Here is a 25812-nt window from a genome sequence, read left to right as displayed (position 1 = left end):
GGAGACATTCTGGAGTAAATGAAAACTTTGTTGGAAGGAAAAAAGTACGCATTTATACAGTTCTTATCTAAGATAAATACAGCTTAGATATTGTGTGTAGCTTAATACCAGCAAGTAAAGTCAGCTCTAGTTGCTGTTAGATCTTTAACAATGTTTTTTAAAAAAATATTCTAAAGTAAAAAGAAAATCACACTTACCATGCAAAGCCTTAAGATAAGCTTTTCCAGCAGATATCAACTGTCGGGCACATGGATTGAATTTCTCTAGGATATTCTGAAAGAAGACAGTCTAGTTTATCTTGCGGCCATCATACTTGAAGCAATGCATTTAAATCGCTACTAATGCAGGACATGAAATTTCAGCAACTGTTTACAAACTAGTTCTTATAAAATATTTTGATATTCAACATTTTCATTTAATAGAAAATAATCAATAACTTCAATATTAATGCAGTTCGTAGCATTTATTAGTTAACTTTCTTCTTCACTGAAGGATAGATATTCGAAAAGGAAAATTTTGTATTCAATGTTTAACTATAAAAAAATGCAAATAGTCATTTAAATAGATAATCTGAATGATACGTGACTAGTATTTTTAGTAACGAGATGTAGAGTATAGGTATCGTGTGCATGATCCTTACAGAATTGCCTCAAGGTGATTTTCCTAGCTCCCACATCCAACGCTTCAAAATAACCATTTCGAAAGAAAGCAAGTAAAAGAGCTTTGCTCCATTTGCAGATTTAACTGTTTCCCTTTCAAAATTCATACGCCACCGCTAGGAGAAGTCATGAATAAAGAAGGCTTCTTTATGGTGGTGCGTTAAGAAACTGCATATTAGAGTTAAGTTCTTTGCATTGTACGAGTATATTGATTCATGATAACCTAAAACATCTTCGTTTCTAAAATTTAAGCTGTACTGTCGACGGTTTTCTAAAAAATCTGCACATACCATAAAACATTTGCACTTGGCAATGAGTTTTAACGGATGTAGACAGGACATGACAGTTTAACACTTTTTGCTACCTTTGTGTGTAAATTCTCAGGATTACTATCCTGAGAATTTATTCACCCAGAGATGCGTTTTAGTTCCTTCTGTCGGTTACTATGCAATTTGGAAAATTATTGCTATGCGTTTAGGTTAAAACGATGAAGTTTGTTGAGGATGGCTGAGTGGATAGCATAATCCCACCCTAGGATGTGGTTTTAAATTTCACACTGAAATGTAAATTTTCAGTCCCTTACATTTGTCCTGTGCGAGGCTCATTAAAAACCTGGAAAAAAAGTACTATTACCCATAGGGCTCCCAGATTAAATGTAACATAACAGGTTTTGTTGGACCAGATTCACAAAAAAAGCTGCTATAATTATGCTAACCTAGTGAAGATAGGCAAAAAATAAAAACATCATTAGCAAACAGCTTTTAAAACCTGAAAAGATAATGCAAGGATCGACACCCCTCAGTAGCGTGGCAAAGAACGGAAGAAAGTATTTTCAGTAAACATGAAACATAACCTAATCGGTGTAAAAAAGGGAAAGAGTGACGTACTTACATATGCTAGTTCTGATTAATAGTAAAGAAATATTTGTGACGAGTGACTAATGAATCTAGAAACGGAATTTAAATCATTTTCTCGTTTACCGTTAGATACTTTGTGTCAAGACCGAGTTTCATCCATGAAAGATTGTAAAACTATTACTTTGTTGCCGTCGATAAGAACAAAACATCCATATCCAAGGTGGGATCCACACTCAACTGCCTGTTGGTCAAAGGATGAGCTGCAGAAAACTAGTCTCGCAACTAGTCTAGTTCGATTGCGTCAACGTGAATACGGCAAGTGCTGTGGCTTTCAATTTGATTATTCTTCAGCCTATTTTAGGAGGGAGGAAAAGCCGAATTCACGAGCGAGATTTATGTGTACTTTAACTGGCGGATAGGATGTTAATTGCATGTATTCTAGGTTGCCTATTTTGACCAAAAAAATATTAGAGCCATAAGTTCAATAACATCTAATTAAAGTTCGAAGAATAAAAACAAGAAGTGACTTTAAACCACAAAAAAATGCAATTTGGACTGCAGATTTCAGCTTCGTGGTAAAGAATCAAAGTGAAATTGTTTAGTCTCTATAATGGAAGGGGCTTGCCAAAATGGAAGAACTAAGTCAGGAAGCCATCAAGTTATCTGTAAAGTTGCAGTCGATCCACCCGGCTGCAAAACACCACAAAATCACTACCATCATGCTGTAAACATTAAACCACATAAATCACTTAATTAGTAGTGAAGATTTCTCGTTCTGATTAAATAGCAACTTGAGCATATAATTTTTTTTCTCTGCTAATTCTATGAAGATTCTCGTCATTTGGCAACCAATCAAACAAAGAGAAGAGGAATATACCATCCCATATTATTCGGTGTTGAAGTCTGTTTATCATGCGAACATGACAGCGGTGAAAGTAAGCGAGAAGGATCGTTTAATAATATTCTGCCATGATTGGTGTAAATGATTTGAAACTGTTATCAGGCAAAAAAAAGTTGTGGTTATTATGCAGGATTTTAATATGGATATTTAAGATCACTTTAAATTTTGAAGGACCGAATTGGAAATCGATTGAAAGTAAATGATACAAATTAACGAAGTTTGTAAACGATCGAAGAAATAAAGAGTCATGTTAATAGTAGAATGTACAGGTTCATTTTGTAATTACTAAAAATTGAATTCGTTTAAGTATAGTTTCAATAACTATGATTAATTCAAGTGCTAAACCGTTCATTTTTACAAATCTTCAGTTTATACCAGCATCACACGGTACAGCTATGCCAATCGATTTAACGTTGGAAGAGTTTTGCTTCTTTGTTCATTCAATTTGTTTCTACGCGGCTTTTACCGATTCTCTTTGGTTCTGTTTCTGAAATACTGCCTATTACGAATAGGTTGCGCTCCATTTTTCACCTTTCCCCCCTTTCCCATCCACTACTTTTCTCTTCCACCAAAATCACTAATAGTAAAGCGTAACTTCGGCCGTTGTACCTCCAAGTTACCGCATTTGTATTGATTACCTGAATTGATTCTGGGCAGTTTCCATGCCGAGTTTTATACTTGCTCGTTTTATTGTTATTGGTTACTTACTGTCTTACTTCGGAAATGGGATTTCTATTCGTGAAGCTCTAATTCTACCTTCCCTCTTCCAATCTTCCCTTGAATGTAATCTTCGAAAGGTTCTGTCTAGGCCTAAGAATTTCAGGGGAAAAATTCGTTTAATCAACGAACAACGATCTTATTCTCTTTCTTGCTTAAATTTAAGTCCCATCTTCTTTAAATAACCACATAGCATGTCCCATACTCGGAAATGCAAATATTTTAAAAAGGGTTGTTTTGAAGTACTTGTAATCTACGTATTTCATACACACTGAGTGGATGATTGATTAACAACCAGAAATAAACTGTCGTAGACCTGTGACCCCGGACTACTTTATGTGAAAGATCGACGGACGGTTACTGGAATTTTGTAATCCAGACTGTCAAGTATAGCGTAATTTAACCATGATCTGAAGAACTCATTAAGAATGACCAAAAGTTGCGAGCTAAAAATCCTTGTTAGTTAAAATTAAACAGGTATAGTTATGAGCCATGATTAGTAGAGTTGGCTGCTTCAAGAAGCCATAGCTGCAGTTGTTCCATGCTTTTAATGGATGATAATTGGAACATTATCATAAATCAACGGATTTGTCATAGCTGGTAGCAACATTTTAACAGAGGCTGTGACATAAAGAGCATTTTCCTAGACATTAAATTCTGAAATGCAAGTACAGAAAACGCCAAATCATCCATCTTACTTGACTGTTGTTACCAAGTAAGTGTATTCCTGCATGCTTCGTTTATCTCTTAACTACCAGACGGATAAAATGGATCTCGTCAGAAATCGTATGTCATTCTGCAATGATTTCAAATGTTTGCTCATGCTTTACTGGTCTAATTTTTGAGTGATAGTATCAAGGATTATCCAAATGAGATATCTCTGGGATGAGTCTAAGCGATTTGTTCGCAACAGGGATTAGTCGCAGGCCAGACCACAGGAAAATGCATCGAGTATGCATGGGCACGATCCCCAGTGTACCATTTTAGGAATTTCATGCAGTCATGGGTTGTGATGTCTTGTTAGATAAGAGGGAGAGGCACTAATATCAGGCGGGTGTTTAGCTTCTAGCGTATTGCTATCCTCAGTATTGAGAGTGAGATAATTAAAATGAAAATTCAAAAATTGGGATCTGGTAAAGCTGAGTAAATGTTGTAAGTTAACTATTCGAACTGTAAAGCATAAAAAAGGGATGTCCATTGCTAGTGCACCTTCTCAATAAAACTATTCAGAACGTTGAAATAACTTAATTAACAGGTAAGTACTGCGAGGACTAAAATTAATTGCTAGGCTTCTGGTTATCCGCAAGATATCTGAAGGACGGTCTGGAGAACGAAGGGGTAATGGTAGCATTTTTGATGACAATTACATCAGTTTGAAGTTGATAATTTAATTAAAAATTAGTCATTTTTAGATGCGAGGATCCTTATACTTGCACTCTAATTGAATATGGAAATTCAAAGTTCAATATCGTGACTAATTATCTTACATAAATACGACGAAATGACTAAGAAATCATCGAACGTTTGCGCTTCAAGTAAAATGAGGAACAGTTCGAGATACCCATGATGGTTACAGATCTTATTTTTCATCTGTATTCTTCTAATTAGTTTTTCCTTTTTCCAGACTACTATTACTGGAACTGGACCAAACTCCCCGCTGTGAGATCTGTGAATATCTTGAAAGGTCGATATCCCGATAGCTTCATACGATTTTGGCCGCTATACTTCGGCAAGATGAGTGGTCCTGAATGGACGGGCCATTATTACTTGGCTAGTGGGCTTTCTTGCAAGCTTTAGCAGTGTCTCCTTACACAGGAGACGAAGCTTGCTCTGCTGCCGGTATAGCGTCCAGGTAGCTTGGACATTCTACTTCCAAGCACAGTCATTGCGTGCGAGGTGGGTATCCATATGTGGTTCTTTGACGAGTGGGGAGCTGAGAAGTCATCAAGGCACCTAACAAAATCCAAGTACAGAAACTAGCAACAGACAAGAAAAGTCACTTGCAAAACGTATCAGCTCATATTGAGGTGAACATCCTCTAAAGGAATATGTTACCTTTGTTTATCTAGAAAGGTTTGGAATGGTTGGTAGACTTAAAAACCAAATCCCTTCCAGTCCTCGTTGAAACATCTTCCCAGTACAAAATAAAATTAAAAAAAAAAAAAAAAAATCAGAACAACTTCTTAGTAAAGCGTCGTGAAGTAATACCAAATACGGTAACTTCCCTTTTCTCCACAGACACAAAATTGAACTTATCCGAATTTTATCAGACAGATCTCCTCGATGTTACCGAGGAGATTTGTTTCTAATTAGAAAATTAAGGAGTGATAGCCATACTAATTCTCAAATAGGTATGATATTCTAGTACCAGCCAGAATATATATACAACCTTCTCCTGAACATGTCAAAATGTGGAAGGATGAGAAGGAGATTTAAGAGTATGGCACATGCGAATGTCATGATCATCTAACACTCCTTGCTGAGAGTGATGATATGCTTATGTATTATTCCTCTTTTCATATCTTAATCGACTGTTCTAATTATCTTATAAACGCATCATTTAAGACTACATCATCCATCTGAACTGTATACATTTAGGCAGATGTATATAATTTGACATTTACAAAATTTAAATGTAAGATACTATTCCAGAATGTTGGAAGTTAAGACAACTTCCATGTTTGTAATGTTCGTGTACACTTAAATTTAAATATTTTCTGAACGTCGGTTCTGTGCATCATAGCTTCATTGCTAGCGCACTTCAAAATTCCATAACTCTACAAATACTTAATTCACGTTTTCTGGAGTTTGACTTATCCTTAAAATAGCCAAAAAGGCCTGAGATTTGACCGCAAGGCTAATTGTGATGGTATAGTAGTCGTCGTCTTACAAACTTACGCGTGATTGCGAATTTCAAGATTTCTTAAGCTAAGAAAACTTATGAAACTACCACTAACGCCTGAAGTGTCTTTGTTAATCCACGGGAAATTTCATATTCGAAAAACAGTTTTGAATTATTCGAAACTCGCTAAAATCGAAATACCTTTAACGTGTTTTAAATTGAAAAAGGTGAGCAGGAATTAGATTAACATTTAAGAGAAATATGTGCAGCTTAATGCTATTAAAATAAAGACATGCATATGAAATGGAATTCGAGGAAAGAAAAGAATGCAGACTGAAGGTAACGAATACTTCCATCAGTAAAAATAATGGGGCAATTTGTGCATTTCTGAAGAAAGGCTGATTACTGCCTTCACTAAACTAGTCTTCAATTGATTTGCCGAAAGCCTTAGGCCAGATGAATTCTCTTTTACCGTCGTACTCTGAAATTATGTTCAGTCTCTCTCTTGTTGGAAGTTTGGCTACCTGATTGTACTGCTTCCATACTTGTCAAAATGGAATGTCCTAAATGAGTGCCGCTTTGTCGTAGCGTTATTTGCACTATTTTGCTTAAAGCTACGACCTAGTATGCAATTAAATGACAAGGCTAAGGAGATGTTAGTAGTAATGTGAAAGAAATGGTAGTATAGCATAAATATTGTCGAATGTTAGAAATCAAGCAATCTAAAATTATTGGGGAAAAAAGTTTCAAAATCGTGTCGTAATTTCGGTTCTTTACTTCTGTATTAATTATTCAAATATCAGATTCTTACTGGAGTAATTTATTTTCCATTTCTGGACTAAGCAATGAGTTGAAAGTATTACTTTTATGTCGATTTTTTATATTTTGCAATCGTAATAAGACTAATCCATTTGTAAGAAGTTGAAAATTGAGTATACTAATACAGCATATGGGCCACTTTTTTTGTGAATGGATTGCTACACATGCCAATACGGAGATACTTAAAGGGTGATAAAAAAAAATAAAATAAAGCCTGCATGTTAAGGACAAATAGAATAAGTGTCTGCGTGGATAGCCTAGTGGCTATGCGCTTCGCAAACATATTCCTGGGGAAGGAGTGTCTTTGGTTCGATTCTCGTCGACGAGATGAGGAGCTTAAGACTCTTCCTCAGCCATAGCCAAGTTAGCCGTGGATAGCAGGGTTTTTTCCCCCAGTTTATCTGGGGTTTTTCATTCCGCAAGCCGGCCCCGTGAACTTGACTATCTGAACACAAACGGATAGTCAGGAATACTTGAGACAATTCCTCCAGCGATAGGTCTGAATTGTCAGCTATGCCGGTCCCGAGCCCGGATAAAAATATTGGGGATTGAGGTGGTGCCTTACCTCCCCGTAAAAGGGACTTACGGCTGTTGAATCACCATACGAAATGAATGAATCGAATAAGTTAAAATTTATCATAAAAATTTTAAAAAGCTAAGGATGAATTGGGGGAGGGAGAAGGATTAACTCAAAACGCATCATTAGAAAAGAACCTATAATTATAAAATTCTGTACTAACGCAATTTGTATCTTTATATTCACATCGAAGATATTCATCCCTTCTCTTTTATAAAGAAATCAGTTCCACTAAAATGGAGAGATTATCACGTGGCACCTCCAAGGATTCATAAGAGCTCACCCTCTGATACACCGTCATCACTGCTATCTAATTTTCTCTTTATCATTATCCACACATACTCCAATGTATGTATTAATTTCTGCGTGTTCGTTGGTAGATTTGCCTGCATGCGAGTTAAGAAAAACTGCCACCGTCGACTAAGTTGCTTTCAATTGATGACCATACAAAGATTCCTCTCGTGATAAGGAATCGAAGGATACATTGTTCGACATATTAGAATAATTTCTTTTTATAGGTAAACGAAATTATTCTAATACATTGAAAAGCAAACTACAGAAACACTTGAGATTTATAACTATAAATCAATACTTTGAGAGAAATTGAATCGCTGAATTGAGAACCCACGAGTCGCTTTAATTTCTTAAGTGTTAGCATCAAGTTACCGAACAAACAAAAATTAGCAAACAAAGAAATTTAAATCTCCATGTGTATGAAGAATAATTCTGATACATGGATGCTCCTTACTGAAGTAAAAATGATTTTAAAAAAAACATCACCATTGCATGATGGTAAACGTTTTGGTGTCGTGTAGATTAGGCTGGAAGGTAATTAAAAATTCTCATTCTCTTCGACATCTTAAATGTATACTGTATTATATAAGCATCATTTATTTCTCTTTAAAACATTCCACGAGCCCTGTGGCTGGGTGATTGCTGTTCAAGTAGCATGTTAAAAACGTTACCGCTAAAAAAATACTTTAAGTTTTATTAACATGTCAAAATTCCCCCTTCATATTCAAATCAATCATTTCGTAACTAGCGAGGATGGTTCTCAAAGCTTTAATTTCTAGAAGGTGAATGAATATATATGAGGAGATTACTATTTGAATACTGTCGCAGCCGTTACTAAATACATTATAATATCATTTTCGTAACGATAATGCTTGCATCTCGCTCCAATACCAACTTAAAAGGGATGCAATGTAATCTGAATTAAGGTTTTATCTTCGTCTTTGGAATGTAATCGTTTGCATTTGAACGATACACTTGTAGAACGCCGATTCCTAAGATGATGTGAAAACTATAAACGGTCAGAGATATATATTCACCCAATTTAACAAAGAAAACGATATGCCAAGAAAAATCTTCCGATAAGACATTTAGTGGAAAACTAGGAATACGAATTCATTAGATTCGACTCGGCTATCGTTTGAAATAAAAATTAATATTCTACATTTAAACTTCGATACATACACAGAGCATTAAAAGCGTTGAGTACTGTGCTATTATAAGCCACATAATGTGTAAAACTAAACTGACCAATCAGAAAATTGCAGTTTTTGACATCCAGTTATCGAGCTTCTGTTTACTCTTGCGACTTTAAATGTATTCACAGCTTAGTCCTGTTAATTCTTTGCTTGACCTATAGCCATCGCATGTAGTTTAATCCATAAAAATGGCTCTTCTGTTGACCTTTCTTTACTGAAGTTACTTCGTCCCCTTTCATGAAGCCAATAGTTAATATAATCTTCATTTTTGTTTGTGAAGAAGCTTAAGAGTACCAAACTACAGTAACAATCTTAAGACTATTTTTACGGTTATTTTCATTTCGAACCAGGCGGATATAAAGTTTGTGTTCTTTCTTTTCCTCTTCTAGAAAAGCGGTGGGGGGGGGTTAAACGTGGGGAAATGTTTTATAGGGAGTATAGATAGATATTGCTGTGCTAAAATTGCCACTGTTTGGAGTCATCTTTTTGTGCATTATATTATCAGTTATTATATACACGTTTCTAAGAAAGATTGATCTTTGAAGGTATTATCTTATCTTCAGTGTTAATGGCGATAGTCTATGTACAAAAGTACACGTATAAAAATGTAGAAACAAGAAAACAGCATAAATCAGATGCCATCTTCAAGGTCACTTACTCCTATTAAAGCAAAATTTTGGATTAGAATAGGTGTAATTCACATCACGAATTTATGACTATCATGAGTTAAATTTCACTTAAGAATATCATATGAAGCAAGCCATTTCTCTTAAGATACGTTGTGCACTAAACAATATATCGGCATTCCAGGTACATTTTTGACCAGTTGCTTCCATTGCGCAGCATGATACTGTAACTTAGTACAGTTACTAGGATAAACTAAATTAGGACAGCATACTACTGGCAAGAATTTGTTTAAACGGAAATCTAATAGCCGGAATAGAAGAAAGAATCATGTTATAACAGAAACGAACGAAAGATATGTAAAAAAAATTCAAATACTAAAAGAAAGCTTTGACAAGGTTATTTGTAATTTAATAACCAATACAATTTATTTATAGCGGATTCCACTGAAGCTTAGGACTTTTCTAAATAAAATGAATTCTAGCTAAAATAAGTCACTTTTTAACCACTTGTATTCAGCAGAGCACGAAAATGGAGTTTGTAGCACCACAAAGAAATTTAATTTGGTAAAAAGATCTGAAAATTAAATTTTCTTATCTCGATGCGAGATGTTCAGTTTCACTTGTCTTAACTTTATGGGAAGAAAAGTTGAATACGATAGTTGAAAAGATACGAATTGCTTCTTTAGTAAATTTTTCAAAAAAAAAAAAAAAGGAATGCATTCTTCTGAGGTCATGGTTAAGTGGAGTTTACTGCATACTTCTCTAATCGAAGAAGAGAAGATCAGATTCCCCATATCTAAAAATCTGACTTAACACATTACCAGATGAATCGTATCGCACTTGCCACTGACGAGGAATGCGAGAAACTATTGTTTTTATGTTATTATTATTTGACACCTCCAAAAAATATTCCCGGTGAATAATACTTGATTTCGCCTCCCTACCACACAGTAAACCAAAAGAAAGTTTTATTGTATTAATGAGTACAGTGTGACAATCTTTTAAACTGATCAACAGAATTCATAAGATTTCTGAAGAATTTTTCTGTGTACTTCCCACCTTCCCAAAAAGTAAGCCTAAAGTATACTGACCGTGGATTGATACAAGCATTTCTTACATAGTCCATAAATTATGCTCCAAACCAAAAAAAGCTTTTTCATACTACTTCAGACTTCCAATAAGCGAGGCGATGGTCTCATACTGTAGAGAAGTTCATTTCCCACCTGAAGAATCAAACAGCCACGTCCACACTGGAATTCGAAGTCGACATCTATTGGTTGGAGAGCGGATACGCTAACCATTCAGGAACATATCCTTCTATCGTTGTTCCTTAAAAAATGTTTTGAGTTTATTTCAAAAAAAACATTCTATAGTTTTTTTGGACATAAATTAGGAAATTTTATGCAAAATCTGCATTTTGAAAGTCGTTGATATGTCGACGAATGTTTTGATACAGAATTTTGGAATGTCATATTGCATGATATTGAATTTTCTTTCGCAAGTGAAGCCAAAGTATGCTTTTATAAAAGCGACAGCTTCCATAGCTCATTCGCGATGTCCTTTAGGCAGAGAAACCGGAGTCCGAATGCTATCCAGGACGTGAAAAATCTTTTAGGACTTTATCTGAAAGCGAGTTAACGTCTCAATACGGGAGATTCCTTTCCCAAAGCAACAGTTTATAAAATAATCTTTGTTATAGAAAATAACAGTGGCCACAGTAGTTTAATTAAATGCCGTAATTAAGTTTGCTTTCTTTAGCTGTGTGTAGATAATGCAAAATGATATCAAATTGAAAATGTTGGTTGCCACTACTATATATACCACTAGGTGAGGAAATCTAGTTTTTTTTTTTTTTTTTTTTATTTAACGCACAATATTTTGAATCTAACACTGAACTTTTACAAACTTAATTTTACAAACTCCCTTTACCATACAAAATGGTAGAAAAAATTCCATATTGATTAAAAACCGCGAATTATCGAATTTTCCGATATACCAACACAGGAAAAAAAAATGCGTATATGAAAACATCGACGTTTTCGTATACACATTGATGGCCGAAGATCTTATGAGCTATCCCAAAATCATATTCGTATAATGGTCGTTCAAATATGAACTGAAAGTCATATTTCAACTGTCTTAAATCGTTATGGGTTAACGTTGTGGCCACTATTTTACACGATATGTTCAAAAAATTAAATATCGTGGCCATCACCGAAAGATAGATGTTTACAGTAGGCTTTGTAAAACGAAAAAAGGAATGACGTCAGTATCATTTATGGTAGAAATGATATCACCAGCGGAAATTTATGAATGTATGAAGGTAGTCGAGTACTGTTTGGATAGAACAGCTGTATGTACTTAGTGTGAAAAGTCGGCTATAAACAGGAACTTTACGCACACTAAGAATACACAGCAACTCTAGTCAAATAGTGCTCAACTACTTTTGCACATAAGTTTCCGGTTATTTTGCCTCTGCTATAAATGATACTGGTGTAAGTTCTCCCTTCGTTTTTACAGGATGCATTTCCTTGTGATAGCCTGAGTGTTTAATCACTTACCGAGAACTCTTAGTTCAGAAGTAGATGAAAAGAGTTTATTTATTGCCAGATCATAATGTCAATAATTATTGGCTCCTACATACAACGAAATGAACTGCACTTGACTTGGATAAGAAAGCGCCTACCCATTTACTAGAGAAGGCATGGTACTAGACGGAGTGAATTAGGGTCACCGCACTCCACTGTGAACCGTAAGTGGCAGACGATTTTCATTATCCAGTAAGTGACCATCGCCTTACTTATAGGAATCCAAAAATTTAAGAGAAATCGGTTTTTGGTTATTTAACATTTACTCTACTCATGATACTCAATACTCTATTCGATTACAAATTCTCGTGTGTGGAATTCTCATGACAATCCAGCAAAGAAAACATACTGCTAGTCCTCGAAAGTTCATATTTCAAGGTCCAACTATAGTCATACTGGTTACCGAGCACCTACACTTTTCCAAAAATGTTATTTTAATACATCAAAAATTGCAGTCAATTTCGATAAGATAGCTATATATTTTTGCACGCCACAAATGGAGTGACCTATTATACATCAAAGTAACTCGTGTCAAAGATGAAGCAAGTACACATGCTTTCAGTAATTTATACTAGTTTCTTAGAAAAAGACTTTAAATATTAAGTTGGTTAATTTAAGTGTATACTTCGATAGCATTTCCGAGACCGAAGCTTAGATTGATTCGGCACGTGTGACGTAAATTTAAAAAAAAAAAAAAAAAAAAGTGATTTTCAGGTTCTGCCATATAAAAATTCTCAAATTTCCTGATATATACCTTCAATGGGTATATATAAGCATGATTAAGTTTACATCAATCACTAGATGAAAAAATCGATTTCCCAATTTTCCGAGGAATGAATTCCTTCAAACACATTTTCATATACAGAATAATCTCGGGTTATTCAATGCACTAATTAGTAAGTTGCTTACGATGAGTTTAATCCTTTAAAGTGGTGCATCTTACAAAGACTTCAAATGATGATTTAATTCGTTAGGATAGTTCATTGTTGGAAATTATTGTCAATCAGCCCTTATGTTCAGCTTAATGAAAGTTGACAAATATTACCGAGCAAAAATTCACAAAGAAAAAAAAATTGTGCTACGCTTGAGAATGTTAGTTTCACCTTTCCTGCTTTCAAATAAGCAAATGTATAGTAATGATTTTTGCCTTGAAGTAAGAAAAGGTGATTATCGCGTAAATTACTGACTTGTTCAAATGTTAAAACTGGGCTTAAAGAACTAGTAACAGCAAAAAATCATATAGTAATGAGAACGATTTTTGCAATACGTTCCAACTGAGTCTCGAAAACAACGGTTAGAAAGGAGCAATATGGATGCTTAGTTCAAGAGAATTGATCTAATCCATTTAATTAAATTTGGAAAGACATTTTGAGGTTCAGAAATATAAAACCCCTGCTTCCGTAAGATTTGATTTCTGACTTTTTGCCATGACGTTTTGTGGTGAACGCCTCAAAAACAAGTACAAAATATCATTCCTACATTTATAGGTTAATATTTCTCCCCTTCAAGAGACGTACAGACTATTTAGATCCAGATTTTGGAAATCCTATAAGCGAATTTTAACAGGAAACATCTTAAAATTATATCTCTAAACATCTTATGACCAATTGTACTCAGTACTGCTGATATGTCACCGGATGCTAACTCAGGTGGGTTAGTAAAATCTTATTGAGACTAATCCCCGAGAAGATGCTAATAAGATAGAAAAAATGGGGCCCAAAGACCGTAATGGAAACAATTTCCTTTTCCAGTGCTAAAAAAAATTCACATGCACCACTAAATTGTCTTCAGCTGACATTTGGTATTCCAGTTTGCTACCTACCATTTTTTCTTGTAAAAGAAACGAATATAGTATCCTATTTTATCGGATACCTCCAGTGCAGGTTTCTTTTGAAGTTATAAAAAAGTTAATGTACTCTTATTTGTGGATTCACTTCAATGCGCCTCTACCTTCCTTCCGTTTATATGTACCACCTCGGTGGGCAAGGGGATGTTAGTCTTTTGCGCATAATCGATAATTAAATGAAGAAATTAGAAAGCGAAAGTTGGTAGGTACGATGTCACAGAATACTGAATGAGATTGGAAGTAAGTTACTGCAAAACAAAACGGGAGAAAGTTTTGACTAGAAACAAAAATATTACGAAATTTAAGAAACATCAAGTGAGAAGAGGCGGATATGACGTAGTTACAGCAGAAATATAATATACTCACTAAAATCAAACATTAGTAATCGAATGAGAGCAAGTAAGGAATAAGGATAAATGGCGAATTTTTTTCCAGAAAAGTTTTATATGAAAAGTCAAAATGACACGTGAATATTAATAAACGAGTCTTGCTTTTCAGAGGTATGTTATTAAGTGCATTAGGAACATTTCTATGCTTTGCTATGTCAGATAACATCTCTTTACACATTCCTTAAAATGTTAATGCAAAGTTTCTTTCATTTTAAAATGGTACTTCTAATGCTGTCCTACGTTCACGCTTTCCTTCGAAACTTATCTGTTTAAGTGATTTATCTTCAAGTGGCGCTTCTCCCAGTTCTCAGCTTTGTAAGTATAATGTATAACTACTACGTTGATGGTTTAGTTAATTTCCGTTATTCCACAGATATTCAGTTGTTCGCCTCCTTGCTTATTCTATTAATTCCAAAGTTCCTATCATTTACTAAAATATTCATTTTTATGGATTCACCATTAAGAATGCATTATTACTGTCAATTTTTACAATCGTTTTTATTCAGTTATTTTGAAGGAAAGATAAAAAGTATCATATGCATACTGGAAGTGATCTTACATTAGAGTTTAATATCACTCCGTAACGTAAAAACAAAAATCCCCTAGAAATATATTCACTGTAGCTTCTAAATTATTTTACCGTCATAAAAATATGTGGAGGGTAATTTCTGTTTCAGACTCCTGATTTGTAATAACGTTTTCAATCTGTTGAAGAGAATCATTAACATTATTGCATTTCTCGATATTTTCTAGTATGATTGTGTCGAAGGCTAATTTTGCTAAGTTAGCCGAGATAATACTTATTTTTCAATCTGCCAATTTTTGCAATGCTATTTCCTCTATTTTAGTAGCCTTCAATAAGTCACTATGACATTTAGATTTTTTTCGCGACTTGTGTTAACTACTTTTACATAATGAGAAAAGGGCTTTTTTTTTAAATAAAAGTAAACCCTCAATACAACTGTTTCTGTATTGCGTTCTAGATTAAAGAAGTTTTTGTCTTCGCTGATATTGCCCACATGCTTCTCCAGTAGTCAAATATTTTAAAATTGTTCGAATTTTATTTAAAAAAAATTCTTATACCTTTTCAGATATTAAGTCCGTCTTAATATTAAATGAACTAAGATTAGTTTCCTATTCTGATGTTTAGGTTATTGAGGTCAGTCATTTCTAATGATTGAAAAGAAATTTCATACCTTAACTCAGAAGGAGTCGCATTTTACAACTTCTTTGGGAAAACTAGTACGCATCTTTACTGAAACGCATCTTCCATTCAAATTGATATTTTTAAATTACTTTAATTTACACAACAAAAATAAAATATTTGTATCAATTTAGAATAGTAAAAACAGTCCTGCGTTTGAAGGTAGTTCGTAATTAATTCAGGAAATAATTATATAGAAATATGAATGTGGAAAGGAAATTCCCAGAATTCCCAGCTGCTGCTCACAAAAAAAGTCTACTAAAAATGTTTAAACATTCTCCATATGCGATTTATATGTTATCATACGATAAAAGCAGATCTAGACGTCTGGAAACCCGAGAGCAACTTGATTTTTCCTACAACAGTCTGTTAATTCGAATTCCATTATGACTGATATTTATCAAAGTCTTCAGGTAGTTGCACGAGTCTTGTTTGGTAGTACAGCCTTCCTTATTGACGTGGTGATTTATTATGAAAAAGATATGTCTCAAACTGAAGTTTCTAGCTTTAACCTCCGCATGACTGACACCCTACAAGTTTCTTATCTTTCATTAATAAGGTTATTAACAAAAAAACGGACTGGATGTTACGTTCGAAATTTTTAGTGGAAGATCGATTCTTCTCATTTGTTTATTTTAGTTGGAATAGTTTTGAACATAATTTTACGCTAGAATCGCCAATATGGCGGCGGAGGATTTCAAAGTACTTGAGAGAAATTTGTGAAAATTAAAATTTGAACAGAACATTTCACTTAGCTGACAAATCGTGGCTTTCCTCACAGGCATAAATTCAAAAGCTGAACGTCAGAGATGAACGCTACTTAATATTTGTAGGTGTCTAACGGACTGCTTTTGTACTCACTTAATATAATTTGCAAGCCAATTTAATTCGTTTTAACCAGAAAAATCTCCAGCGGATTTTCCCACCGCACAAGCCGAAATTTATCTGTGTCAGCACACTGGATGCTCTTTCCACTGAATCCAGCAATATCCGGCAGTCATTTAGTTTTCCTCTGCAACCAACACGTTAACCCTCAAAGAGGAACTGATGTCATTAATCAATTTTAAAGCTGCCTTTCGTATCTCAGGAAATGACAAGTTAAACCACGCCAAAGTCGAGTCAAGCTGCGGTTTTATAACTGCACCTTCTGTCTTCACTGCTCGGTGGGTTTTTATTTCGCGCATCACATTGTTTAAAAAAAAAAATAGAATAATTCCTTATTATGTGAATAACGATGTTAAGACGTAGGATATTAACATGTTTTAAGACGACAACAGTTAAGACACCTGGACTTGGGAAAATTTAATTTTAATCCATCTTTTGTTCTAGTAAGTATTATGAATTCTGTAATCCCCAGGTTTTTTCCCCCTACCTTATGTCAACTATTCTATAATCACTGGGATCAAGTACGTGAAGTACTTCTATTACTACAGTTATAGCTGAGGTGATAGCGTAGATTCAAGTTCTTAGCAAAGCTCTTTATATGAACTAGCTGTATTTAGATGAGGGTTGATATTATTGCGCCATAGGATTTATTGAATGATTGAGAATAAAAAAAAAAATGTTTGCTTCAGTTGAATTTAACCAAAATGTCAAATCTTAATAGGAAGTGAATTTGCTCTTTTAATTAAGTAGGTCACACTATCGTCTGCATTTGTTAATTGGTTAGCATCCAGTTTTCACCTTAATTTTGAAGGTAGGTAGATCTGTAATGTGCAGTGTTTAGACGAAAGTGATACAAATAACTTCCATCCATTTCAAATCCCTAAAATAGGGAATTCTACGATACTTTAAGTCTATTAAAAATCAGTTTCGGGAAGGAAAATTGCCGACTAACTCAAGAAATCCCACTCCAAATGAACTGTTTGTCGTCCTACTCATTTCGCACCTTACCGTAAAAGGTTTTCAGGCATCTTAAGAAAATTCGAAAAATGTATTAAAATAGTGGAAGAGCAAATTACTCATGTTCTAGATGAAGAGAAATTAGTCCATTTGTCGAGAAACTTCATGCCCTCTGTTACCAAACCATTTAAGTAAACTCGTTTCCTTAGATGTTTTCAAAGTTCTATCTTCTAAATTACTATTTCATCCTGAACACTTACAATTTCATTCCCTACGTTTTGTTCTATTATCTAACACGTTTACATTTTCTTGAATGACTTGTTCAATTCTGAGATTAACGCGAGTGTTCTTTCAACCTTCTCAAGTCAGACAGAAAGAATCAGCAATTTGTCAGGTGCAGCGTATCCCTTAATTTTTGTAAAAAAAAAAAAATTCAGAATTAAAGTATCTTCGCAATATTTTATAGAAACTGGATTGCAACAAGTTGTGTAGTTTCAATCTACCATAATTAAGTTGCAAGAAATTCGGTATTATTACATTGTATCGGAATATGCATTTCAAGCTTCCTTGAAGAATTTACTTCATACACTGTTTTGTTAAATGAAAAGAATTACGTCTTGGAATTAACGGATAGTAACCAGAAATTACGAGCATACATCATGTATTTAAGTCAGCTAGATGAGTACGCTATTTCCAGAATCATCAGCATGAGTTTGCATTCTGGAAATGTATTCTCAGAATGCAAACCGAAATAATCCCAGATTTTATTCCTTACCAGAGGAAACCATGAGTGAAGTAACAGTAAGTTCGAAGTCGTAGTAAGCGAGTTAAATCTTCTGCCATTAGCAGTGAATTCTGACAAATTTACTGAAAGGAATTGTGCGATGCCAAAATTCATTTCATTACCAGTGAAATGTTCAGAAACGCTGAGTTAACATAGAAAGCTGAATTTAATCTAATCACATTTTAATCTAGCATAGGTAGCTATTCTTGACTGAGGATTACTAATTAATATGTAGTCTCAATAGCAGTTTGTTTAGAATAAATGTGGCAGCTTCGGGAAAACCACTTCAGTTTTGAAAATGCCTCAAATGGAATTTAAAGACTTTAGATTACTGAAAATAGAACTAAATTATTTCTTACCCCTGAAATTCAAGGCTACCTTTTTGCTCAGTTGTCCTCTGGTTATACACTTTGAAAAAATGCCTTGTGATAAAGTTCATCTGGGAACGACCGATCGTAAAAGGAAACCTTTAGATCGTAGTAGTTAATCAGACCTTTAAAAAGGAGCCAGTCTAACAAATCACTATATTCCGCTTTATATATTTAGTCAGTGACGCAATCGGCAAATAAGGCTTCCCTCTGTCGGACATAAATCTAAATTTATCAGGAAGTTAGTGTGCGTACTAAACCCTTAAAGCATCCAGTGATATCAATCACAAATCTCAGGTACTATTTAAAAATAAAACTTCCTATGCTCTCTCCGTACGCCAAGTGCTTTTCTTAGGACAAACAGAAAAACATACATAAAGCAGGGCATTCCTCACTATTCACTAGTAGGGGCCTCATCGCATCTGAGTTAGTGCTTATATTTAACTCAGTCGAATCTCACCTACCGTTTTACGAAGAAAAAAACACGATATCACATCAAGAATTAAGGTAATTTATCAAAACTTAGCTTAACTTCAACTATGGCTAACTTGCTGACAGTTTGAAAGTAAACGACATGAATTGTATTAAAAGGCATTTCTCGTATTGACTAGCGTGGGATTTAGAACTGCACTGCTTTCAAAGACATGTCAGCCAATTTGTCTCGCAGCTCTATACCGTCAGCTGGAGCTGACTACTACTTACTATTTATTACAAATCCTGTTCAGCTGCTTGCAGCATAAATTCATCCTCGTTCGCTACTCAGATTGAAATAAGGAAAGCGTGCTTAATGAAAGCTCAAGAAAAAAAATGGTTTTTGTTTAAACATGGACAGTTATGTTAATTAAGGTATCTAGGCGATGAGCATAAGGAATTTTTCTTCAAAATTGACAAACGGATCACAATGAATCGTATGCATCTAAATTTCATTGCCCACTGTACTGGTTTCTCAGAACAGTGGAAAAGTTCTGCGTTTGTGAAATCAGATATCTGAACTGCATTTTATCATCTTCAAAAATGTTGCTTGTTCATGTTTTTCATTTCTAGATTATGTAGCGGCTTTTCTATCTTTAGCCAAAAAATAAGCGATAAACAGCAGGAATCTATACTGCTCTCGCTGTAGCATGAGTTCAGACGGTGTTTTTTTTTTTTTTTTTTTTTAATCACCTACAGTGACCACCTATGTTGGTTATTAAAGGACGGGCGCGAAACAGAAGAAAGTGGGTTACCAATTTGACCTTAAATAATCTCTGCTGAAGTTCTTCGATTCATAGGCGAGATAGTTACCATTTGTTAGCAGATTAAGGCTTATTTACATTAGGCAGGATATCTAGATTACCTTTTATCGATGAAGTTCTTTTACATCACAGTGAAATACATGTAGATATTACAATAAATCATCTCAGATGTATTGTTCGCGTATCCACTCTCCAGCCAAGAGGCTGGAGTTTCGAATCCTGCCTAGATATTTGTGATTGTCTTTCATCTTCATACGTACAATATGTATACACTCTCCCAAGATAGATTAGGTCACCAGGGAGAAGTAGACCTCTCTCTGTGTGTGCGTGTGAGAGAGAGAAAGAAGTAGACTTCTCTCACACAGAGGACCCCGCACCAAGAAGGACATAACGCTAGGAAGAAGGAATGATTTGTTTCCCTTCCCGAAATACAGAAGTCATATTGCAAACACTTTTCACAAGTGTCTTCATTCACTGCACTTGAAAAAGTAGTTGAATGCAGTTCCGAGAAATCAAAGTTTTGATATTCACAAATGAGAACTTAATTTATTAAGTTTCAGCATTACAACAAACCTCTCCCAAATATTGCACTATTCTGCTTGTTAACTGCAGTCAGTGAATGCCGAGGATATTCCTAGCATTGTCAAAACAAATTTCTCAGCATTCTAAAGCAGGCGTGTGATATGTTAAGCCTCATTACAAGCGGAGGAAGTAAAGATATCAAGCAGTAGAAACTTCTGCAATAACCCAGATTAAAGCGAAGTCTTACGAGGTCTAACTAGCTCTTTAATGGACTGGTCTTGACAGCGACAATCCCTTTAGACATATAACAGGATTCCCCGCTAAAATATTCACTCTTAGAAGTGCTACGTGTGCGTTTTCTCAAAACACTAACGATGGTAAGAAAATGTAGTCCGATATTGTGATTATGCATAAAAGCAAATTAATTGCCATTTGTATATATATTTACAGGTCAACGAAAAACCAAAAAAAAAAACTCAAAAATAATTAAACAGTTTTAAATCAACCAATGCCAGAATAATTGTTTAGATTCAAACATTGTTTTGGATGTCTCATTTTATGCATTCCAATACGTAAGCCGCAAATGATTTTAGACTTGTGACACCAGACAAATGGCAGTATTGGGTAAAAGGTTTTCAAGTGCTAGAAAGAAAAATACTATCACAAGTATCGATATGTCGACTGAATATCACAAGATTCAAATTTTCCAGCAATTATTTTCAAAATATAACACAAACATGAGCATAAAAAGTGAACAGTAACAATTTGCTGAAAAATAATTTCCGATGACAAACATTTTCTCTGCCACATATGCCCTGAAGTTTTTGTTATAGCTTTTCTATTTATAAATGGGTTTATTACGTTATGGCAGCCCAGTTGGCCGAGTGGTTAGCGTGTCCTCTCTCTCTCCAACCAAAAGGCTGGAGAATTCGAATCCCGCTTTGGACAGATGTTTGCGATTTTCACCTTCATACAAATGAATACACTCTCAAGATGGGCAGCGTCATCATGGGAGAAGTAGCTTCAATCTTCCGGCAATGGAAAGGTGAGGCTATTCTACCTAGCAGTGAGGAAAATACAAGCGGAACATCATACATTATAAATAACCATAACCTCAGAAGGTACAAGTCGCATGGATACATTATTCGTAAGCATAACCTATGAGAAGAAAATTTTCATTTCGCTTTTGTGCTAGACCTACTCGAGTCGAACATCTTCAAAAGGTAAATTTATACCGTTACTTTTTATATCATCTGAATAATAATAAACCTGCATTTGTATTGATCACAAGATAGCGAAGATCAAATCGTCTCCTCTGAATAGAATAGAAACCCATGCGATCTAAAGAGGGCGAAGAAAGACGAAATGTTATATCCATGTCATGTGTCATTCCAGCAAGATCAATTTGTAAAATTTATTCCATCAGTTGGTTTTGAACGATAAGCAAGTTTCATAATTCGAAAAGCTCTGCTGTTTATACATAATGCATTGGGAGAAGTCAGAATTGATTGTTAATGCGAAATGAAGACGAACGTAATGGATATTTATACTAGCTGTTAGTGAACGCAGCCACAGCTGAAGTAAAATGAACATTGTATTTTTTCCCCTTTTGCAAGGGACCATCACTTAGTTGTTTTTGTAAAAGACCATATCGTGACCTGGTTAGTAACAAATGAATACTTATGTATTGGAAATCAGTCTAAGTCGGCCATCATTACTGCGGCAGACAGGAGCTCTCACTTTGCTAAGTTAGCGCCACTTGGACGATTCTTTCGTATTAGATGCCTATTTCTCCATGCTGAGATTTTTTTATTTTTTTTTTATTTAGCAGCAACCAAATATGTTAAATCAGAAATATAATCCATTACTATTTGTCTAATAAAATCATGGAAGTAATTCGTAGTTTTCGTTATGGTCTGTTGGTCCTTGGCCAGCGAATATGCAGTGCTGATGTCATTGCGGTATTTCCTGTCACGTAATCTGTACATACGGAAGGAGAATAGACGCTGTTTATATCCCAAAACCTTACAAATTTGGTGCAATTATTCATACTTGTCTTAGTTTACGATACACGGGAAACCTAGAATAACAGCTGTAAATATTTGATGGAATTTAAATTCACTTTCTGAATTTTCAATGCATTACTTTCATACATGGGACTACCACATACTTTACCCAACTTAGTGTTGATACATGGAATAACGTACAGAATCCACGTTATTTCTAGAAGCGCGTCAAGGCGGAATGTTGCATCTCCTGTTGCTGTTTTGACCTCATTTCTTCAGTTAAAACTTATCACTTCCTCATGCCGTTGCAGTGGTTTTCTGACTGCTACAGTGTCGACAACTCGTGCACAAGGTAAATAACGATTCCTGTTTCATGTCTCGATTTAGAACTGGAAACTGTTTTATGCGTCAATATTTTCAGTATCTTAATACGATAAGGAACACTGATCTAAAAATAAAAAAAAACTTATTCCGATCAGTTGGAAATTTTTTCATGAAGTTTCGCATATCAATCCTCGGTCGAACAACTTTGAGTCCTTAATAGCAACTTACTGGTCCTGATATGAACCAGTAAGTTGCTTAGTTTGCGTAAATACCCTTTTGAATTGGTAACTGTCGGTTTAAAAAGGGATGCTAACATAATAAGCAGAACAAGAATATCCATCAATCCGAGTTAAATTATGACAGAAACGTCAATATTCGAAATTACCCTTGGATAAATAGAAAACGGTGAATTAATTCAAATAAAAATTTCCCATTAATGGCCTTCCCTACCCCTATTTCCAAATTGCATATAAAAAACAAACCTGCTAGCACACACCTCTGCAAATAATCTATCCACCGAACAAAAAAGGAAAATATTACTAATTTTTAAAATCGTGTATATACCCTGTGCCTATTTTAATTATAAACGCATGTCTCATACAATCTTCCTTTAAAATTAACGGATAACCAAAAATATTTCAAACTTTGAAAACATCATTATGGGGAAAAAAATCATTACCAACCCTTCTTCGGTTTTGCTTGAGACGTCAGTGGACAATCAAGAAAATTCATTCTTGAGAAATAGTTCGGCCAGCTCAATTTCATTAATTTATTCCTCTGAGAGAAGTGTTTAAATTTAAGACAAAAATAAAATGACTGCTTATCGAATTCTATTGTGGCTGATAGCGATGAAGACAAAACATTACCTACTAAATGTTTAAATACCAACAAGTGAAAACAGAAAGAATCATACACATGAATACATAACGGATTTGATAATAAAAGTACATTCTACGTGTAGTGAGAATGTTATTTCTACTAAGTTACCTTTCCCTCCCCTCCAAACATCAACTACGTCATTTTATACTAAGCGGAGGGAGCATTTCTTAAAAAACAGAAAAGTATCAGATTGGCATTATACTAAACCACTCTCATACACACTGTTGTTTTAACGACTTTATAATAACACAGTTCTTATAAAGTATATAGCAAAGAAACACTTCCAGTATACTAACTTCCCCTCTCTCCATTTTCTGTATTACAAAATGAGTCCCACATCACAAATTAACTAAACAGATTGTTCCATAAATGTTACGTAGTTGGGCAGAGCATGTCGTTGACCTTACCTTGTATGCTCCATCTATAAGTTTTGCCAACTCTTCGTTCTCTGACATTGTTTATCTCCGTACGATACCTCCGGCACGCGATACCAACACACACACTCTTTACCATACCTCCACTCAGCACGGGCAACTGGCCAACACTGAAAGAGAGAGTGGGATCACAGCTTTACGAGTGTGCCGAACGTGCCTTCAAGTTGAATTCAGGAGGTGACGTCACACTCTAACGGAGCATCGCTACTGCCACGTGACTATAATGCCATCGTAGGCACAAGGAAGAATAGTACCAGAAGCATGTGAGGGGTAAATCCAATTAGAATCTCAGATCTGATCTCATAAAGAAGAGAGGCAGCAAAATTTGAGAAGCCATAAAACAGGACAGGGAGTTAGCTGCACTGAACAGCATTTATATTCAGCAGTAAAGCTCTTTTCTCATTTTATTTCCAATATTCTGGCACATCTCACAACTGTGAAGTTGTTTGTATTCATGTCTAGAAATGTTTAGATATATTAAATCCATTGTCAGCTGGCTAGACTTTATTACTTTATCTTAAGCAGCATACCAATCATTTGCATTCTGTTCGCGAGATTTTCTGTACGCTGAATTTATTTTTACACTGAAATGATTTGAATGCCAAAAAACGATCCCAGATAATAAGAGAACGTTTTTCTACTAATTAATATTAACCAAATGTTGTTAAAGCACTATTCGCTGTCATGCTTAGGATGCTGCTGTCTATCAGATATATATATGAAGATTTCTTTTGATTATCTAGAATACGATTTTCCACCTCCACTTGTGTATATTTATTTCTAAAGGTATTTACATAATAATTTTTGCATTTGTATGAATACGAAACAATCAAATTGATTTCGTGTCTCTTCTCTCTACCCTAAATGAAGTTTGAAAATCAGCACCATTTTCTCACTTCTGAAATTTTATTTTCATTAATTTGTCTCATCTTGTATTTATTTTTTTTTTTAACGTGTTCAAAATCTCTGTGTAAGAGAGGGTTATTAAACAACTGAAACAATACAAATTCCAATAATTTCAAAGACAGAATATCCAAAGCAATTTTCTTTGCGGATAATACACTTTTCCTAGTTCGTCTATTTTTTTTTACAATTATACTCTCATTTTAAGAATATCTTATTATTTTCTTGGCATTTAAGAATCGCACTGAAAACCAGAAAACAGTCTTTGGTAATGCATTAAAATGAAATTGAATATGTAAGCAATTATTTCAAAAGTGAATAATCAAAACCATTAATTAAATATTTATTTTTCGTATCAATACTTTCGAGTTTACCGAAAGAATGCAACCGAGGATGGTTTGTAAGTTTTGAAAATTAAATTATAACTTTAATTTCTAAAAGTGTCCTTTCATTCTAGTTTCTATAGATTAATCGGTTTCAAGAAATCCTTTTGGTATATGGGTTCGAATTCAGATAACGGTGCTGAACTGTTTAAGAATGCTGCTGATCAGTAATCGTCAATAGTGTTCACAACAGTGGGAAAAACAAAAGTTCTTTCGGAGTTCAATAAAGGACTTATTGTGGGTGCCCGTCTGGCTGGAGCCACGATTTTGAAAACAGCAGAGCTGACTGGTTTCTCAAAAGCCATCCCGGGTGTTTAATCAGTGGAAAAATAACCCACATTGCTTGTCTAAGAGGCGTAACTGTGGTCCTAAGACAATCTGTCAGGAATGAGATCGCCGTCGTCTGAGAAGGCTTGTAACAGAACTTCCTGTGTACACCAATTGACTGAAGCATTTAATGAAGGTTGTTCCCAACCAACATATCACTGAACTAGGCGCAGGGAATTGAAGTGGATCAGTATTGGCAGTCGCTAAAGGAGGTCCAACAAGTTAAGAAATAAACGTTTCTAATTTAGTGGCAGGTATGTGTCGTTACAGAAGACATTCTGAGCAGGATC

At 34.8% G+C, this 25812-nt stretch overlaps 1 protein-coding gene across 1 annotated transcript in view; it reads right to left on the bottom strand.

The window, feature by feature from the left end:
- The window catches only part of LOC150108968 (BAR/IMD domain-containing adapter protein 2-like), a 93782-nt gene extending 69800 nt beyond the window's left edge, over nt 1-23982 (bottom strand). Inside the window, exons 1-2 of the mRNA XM_090404650.1 lie at nt 23883-23982; nt 198-273 (exon numbers count right to left, since the gene is read on the bottom strand). Coding sequence (XP_090260776.1) covers nt 198-273; nt 23883-23930 — 124 coding nt within the window. The 5' untranslated portion in view covers nt 23931-23982. The remainder of the gene's footprint in view (nt 1-197; nt 274-23882) is intronic.
- Nucleotides 23983-25812: the final 1830 nt, after the last annotated feature.

This window comes from Typopeltis vanoorti, chromosome 2, assembly GCF_054136105.1.
Source record: "Typopeltis vanoorti isolate ZY-2024b chromosome 2, IOZ_Tvanoo_1.0, whole genome shotgun sequence".
NCBI classification, from domain to species: Eukaryota; Metazoa; Arthropoda; class Arachnida; order Uropygi; family Thelyphonidae; genus Typopeltis; species Typopeltis vanoorti.
Note: the sequence above shows the minus strand (reverse complement) of the source record. Positions and strands in the feature narration are given on the sequence as shown.